Below are 5,204 nucleotides of genomic sequence, written 5' to 3'. Positions count from 1 at the left end.
CGCCTTTCTGAAACGCGTTGATTTTTACAAAGCTCATCGGTCTGAAAAGTGAGGTGTGCTCTGATTGGCCAGCTATCCAGTGCGTTGTGATTGGCCAAATACCTCAAGTGTGTGACGGAAATATTACGCCCCTTACCATAGTGTGAGTCTTCCCACATCGTGATGTAGACATGTGGGGGCGTGTTTAAACAAGGCATTTTAGGAGAACGTGGACCAGTCTTAACTTTCATAAAGAATATCTCTTTGGGTTTGAAACTTTAGTCTTTGCAACTTTAGGGATCTTATCTATTCACGAACAGCTTGTAACACTCCAAAGAGAAAGGAAAACATGAAATCGCATCATATGACCCCTTTAATAAGCGTGAAACCAAAATGTAATAAAGCAAGCAAAAAATATATTGCACAACATTTTAAAATGAAACCAAAGTTTTCAGAATATCAAACAATGGTCACAGATCAGAAAAAAAGTAATCAAAAATTTAATAACACAAAAAAAATAATAAGCATGAATCAAAACATTTAAAACATGTAAAATCATATTGCACAAAACGGAAATATTAATGCAAAATTATCCAACTTGCACACAAAATTGTTACAGACAATTAACAACTGCGAGCAATATACAGTAAACTAAACAATTATGACTGGCATATACTCATATTATCCTCTCCTTACAGTAATAACCATCTCAAGACTTATCAGTCAGATATAGGCGAGCCAGATATAACATTGACTTCGCGAGGACAGTGCATGAAATACACACAAAATATTTGTTACTGTATTATTGTAGTTAGGCCTATTATTTTTTTAAAGTAGACTAATGTCAAAGTTTTAAAACCCCATAGACTTGACGAGACTTTGAAGAAATTTGTCTCTAATCAAATGCCTATTCAAATGGTATCGATAAGCAAAATAAATAAAAACAATATAAACTTTTTTATTAATTGCTGTTCCATATTGTACCCAGAAACCTTTTAAACATCGAATGGAACATGCACATGAATTCATACTGTACTACAAAACAAGACAGATGGTTTTTGCCTCTTCATTTCAGAAGACCACCACACGCCATCACTCCTCCTGCCTACTGAACGTCTCGCGCCCACAGAATTACGCACATCCTTATCTTGACAAAACTAATGCGGTTTCCCCCCATCTTTGTCTCTTTAAATAAAAGATAATATCCACTCATTCTGGAGAACTTCACCTGCTATCTTTATTGAAGCTGCAGCCTTGCCTGCTGAGTTCCCTCGCGACAGTGTGCGCGTGAAATGTCTCCAGACATGAAGTTTGGCGCGCGCCATCTCAAGAAACATTAAAACTATTTGACCGACAGAAGTGGCTTATGTAAACATAAGTTATGCTTTTAGACTCGCAAGACATCTATCACATTTAGAAGGCAACTTTCTTTCTGCCGATATAGGCGAAGAGTTGCAGTGAGACACTACAGCTGCTTAACGGCTGATTCAGATGGAGACCGTCACATGAGATCTGATGTCATACGGGACGCGCGGCAGAGGCAGCTGCTCTCGTAAGGTGGCAGTCAGTCATCAGTTGAATAGGAGCGGGCCAAAGAAATCAACGCATTGCGCACAGACATAATTGTTGTTTGGGATTTTCAACTTAAATTAATGGTTTGCAGTTCATAATATGGTAAGTCTCTTATATTTTATGTTTCACCAACTGTGCAACTGACATTTTTTGGGGTAAAGTGCAATACAGAATCAGTTATCGTATATTTGCACTGTATCTATTTTTTTACGAATGCATATTAAATAATTATGTTGTAAAAAGCTGTCAGTATTTATAGCCATCGTTTATTTATTTCTGATGATTATTTTACCATTTTTATATAATCTGTATTCTAAAGCGACTGAACTTTTCCAGTGATTCAATTAGACATTTGCACTCATTTTTCAAATGAACAGACCATGGACAGCAACGTGGTGCAGATTTTTAAGGAGGACAAATGCCCCTCATCGCACCCCGAGAAGTGTTTACCCAACTTCACATGGCAGTCTGCTGTTTCGGACATGTATAACTATTCACTGAATGAAAGCTGGACGAACGTGCAGGAAACTATGTCGCCTATCATTCCGATCATCACTGCCGTGTATTCCGTGGTGTTTGTTGTAGGACTAGTGGGAAACTGCCTGGTGATGTATGTCATTATCAGGTAAGAAACAGCACTGTCCTGAGATGTGCTACCCTCATTGAGTATAATACGAGTGCCTTTAAATATAATTTTGAGAATATTTATCTCACTTTTTAATAGACTTTATTTGTAAACAGTCATATGACACGTTTCTGATGGGATATCTGTTTTATGGAAAATATTCAAGTCCACGTCACGGGTTCAAGTCCAATTCGGCAGTTTGGCTCCCCCCGGTGGACTGAAATATTAATGTACAATGCAGTCAAAATTACATTGACATACAGTAAATATATTCTGCTTTGAGCAGGGACTGTGTCTGCTCCACATTCTGTATATAGACGCATAAAAATGATACTAAACACGGCAGTCATATATATGGCACTTTAGATGCTGTTTCTGTGCTGTGTAAAGACGGTATATGTGGTTGTCGAGGCATTTGAGATAAAGAACTGCACAGTTTGTGCTTGTTGAATAATGTATCGCAGCTCAATCTGTCAAACTGCATATATAATCACAAAAATAGATGGGTTTAGGCTGTGAGTGATATATAATGTCTTTACACAACCAGCAAACCACAAACATATAGGGAATTTACTATCAGTTTATTTAGTATACTGCCTGAAAGCAATTTCATACATGAATTTATTACACTGATGGGTTGTGTTTCATTTATTTTGACACTCAATCGATTTTCCCGACAGATACACTAAAATGAAAACCGCCACAAACATCTACATCTTCAACCTGGCTGTTGCCGATGCCTTGGTAACCACCACCATGCCCTTTCAGAGCACAGATTATCTACTGAACTCCTGGCCGTTTGGAGAGGTGGTGTGTAAGGTTTTCATCTCCATCGACTACTATAACATGTTTACTAGTATCTTTACCTTGACCATGATGAGTGTGGACCGCTACGTGGCCGTCTGCCACCCCATCAAGGCCCTGGACTTCCGGACACCGATGAAAGCTAAGATCATCAACATCCTAATTTGGGTGCTGTCCTCGGCTGCTGGGATCCCTGCAATGATTCTTGGGAGCACTCAGACAAACAATGGTAGGGACTAATGATATAGATATACTACCATTCAAAAGTATGGGGTTGTAAGATTTTTAAAATATTTTTGAAAGAACAAAGTTGCATATATTTGATCAAAAATATAGTAAAAACAGTAATATTGTCAAATATTATTGAAATTTAAAGCTGTTTTCTTTTTTAATATGTTTTGACATTTCATTTATTCCTGTGTTGGTAAAGCCGAATTTTCAGCAGCCATTACTCCAGTCTTCAGTTTCACATGATCTTTCAGAAATCATTCTAATATGTTTATTTGGTGCTTAAACACTTCTTATTATTATCAAAGTTGACAACAATTGTGCTGCTTAATATTTTTGTGGAAACATCATAGCGTTTTTAGGATTGATTGATGAACAGAACCTTCAAAGGAACCGCATTAATTCGAAATAGAATAAATGCTTTGTAACATGTGATTACTTTCATGCATCCATAAAATTATGAATTTCTATGAAATTATGAAATGGCATTGTATACCTTCAATTTTAAGAGAATATGTTGATGTGGGGCCAAAAAGAAATTCAAAATTTCAAAAACACTCTATGTACTTGCATTTGTATTATATATATATATATATATATATATATATACACACACACATATATATATATATATATACGTTTGCACTGTAAATAAGTAAAACTCTCTATCTATCTATCTATCTATCTATAAATCAGTGTATAATAATCAGCAGTGACATGTAATTATCATTTAGGAAGAAATCCAAAATATCTCATATTAATTGATGGGACTGTGAGTTCTCTACTCCATCCTAATGTATTTGTTGTTCCTTCCCACAGTGGATTCACACATGATTAAGTTGTCCTCACTTCTGATTAATAATTAACCGCTGTTGTTATATTTTTTCTGCAGGAACTACAGAATGTGCTCTGCAGTTTCCAGACCCGTATATCTACTGGGACACATTGATGAAGATCTGCGTCTTCATCTTTGCCTTTGTGGCTCCTCTCCTCATCATCACGGTGTGCTACACGCTCATGGTCCTGCGTCTCAAGAGTGTACGTCTGCTGTCGGGCTCCCGGGAAAAAGACCGCAACCTGAGACGCATCACCCGCCTAGTGCTGGTTGTGGTGGCTGTGTTTGTGGTGTGCTGGACGCCCATACACATATTCATCCTAGTCAAAGCTCTTGCGCCCGGAGTGCCGGAGACCACTGCGGTCATGGCCGCCTACTTCTTCTGTGTGGCGCTGGGATACACCAACAGCAGCCTGAACCCCATCCTGTATGCTTTCCTTGATGAGAACTTCAAACGGTGCTTCAGGGACTTCTGCTGCCCAGGTCGGACCAAGGGGGACGGGCACGGCGTCAGTCGGGCCAGAAGCACTCTTCGCGAGCACACGTGCCCAGCAGAGGCCAAAGGGGATGGGGGCCACGGTCGACCCGTATGACTAGCCGTGGAGCTGTCGTCCTTTCACGGTCGAGAGGACTCAAATGACCTGGGACTGACACAGATCACCACCGCCATCTGAGGAAGACATTGTGCCAGAAAAATAGGCTAACTATTGATAGAGCAAAAAGGGATATTTTAGCAAAATCATTGTCTTGTTTTGTGTGTCCATATTCAGATTTTTATAGTACACTGTAAAAAAAATAAAAAAATAAAAAATAAACCTTAAATTTACAGTAAAAATGACAGCTGTGGTTGCCAGAACTTTACTGTAAAAAAATATGGTACCACCATTTAATTTTTCAATTTAATTTAAATTTACAGTAAAAGCCCATACATTATAATTCATTAACTGATCTAAAACACCAAACTACTGAAATATTAAAATATGTTTTAATATGCTGACAACCACCAAAAACACAGGTGTTCATGAGAAAGCCACATGATGAATCAAAGCTCATCACAAATAACTTTTCCAGAAGCTGAAGCTGATATTATTTATTAATATACAGAAGATATACATTAATATACATGACACTAAAATGATGCAGTAAACATTAATTTACCAA

At 37.9% G+C, this 5,204-nt stretch overlaps 1 protein-coding gene across 1 annotated transcript; it reads left to right on the top strand.

Annotated features, from left to right (window-relative positions):
- The first annotated feature begins 1,604 nt into the window (after positions 1-1,604).
- Positions 1,605-4,717, top strand: LOC107732559 (delta-type opioid receptor-like). The gene is made up of 4 exons (XM_016543919.1): positions 1,605-1,653; positions 1,929-2,176; positions 2,857-3,209; positions 4,101-4,717. Exons 1-4 carry the CDS (start codon positions 1,651-1,653, stop codon positions 4,634-4,636), a joined length of 1,140 nt encoding a protein of 379 aa, XP_016399405.1. The 5' UTR covers positions 1,605-1,650; the 3' UTR covers positions 4,637-4,717.
- The last annotated feature ends 487 nt before the right edge of the window (positions 4,718-5,204 follow it).

This window comes from Sinocyclocheilus rhinocerous, unplaced genomic scaffold, assembly GCF_001515625.1.
Source record: "Sinocyclocheilus rhinocerous isolate Xijiao unplaced genomic scaffold, SAMN03320098_v1.1 scaffold1420, whole genome shotgun sequence".
Classification (NCBI taxonomy): domain Eukaryota; kingdom Metazoa; phylum Chordata; class Actinopteri; order Cypriniformes; family Cyprinidae; genus Sinocyclocheilus; species Sinocyclocheilus rhinocerous.
This window is presented reverse-complemented; position numbering and strand designations above follow the sequence as displayed.

Bases quoted from the DNA above. Each gene is read 5' to 3' on its own strand.
- LOC107732559 (XM_016543919.1), top strand. The intron at 2,177-2,856 runs GTAAGAAACAGC...TTTTCCCGACAG, and splicing joins GTGATGTATGTCATTATCAG to ATACACTAAAATGAAAACCG. The intron at 3,210-4,100 runs GTAGGGACTAAT...TTTTTTCTGCAG, and splicing joins GAGCACTCAGACAAACAATG to GAACTACAGAATGTGCTCTG.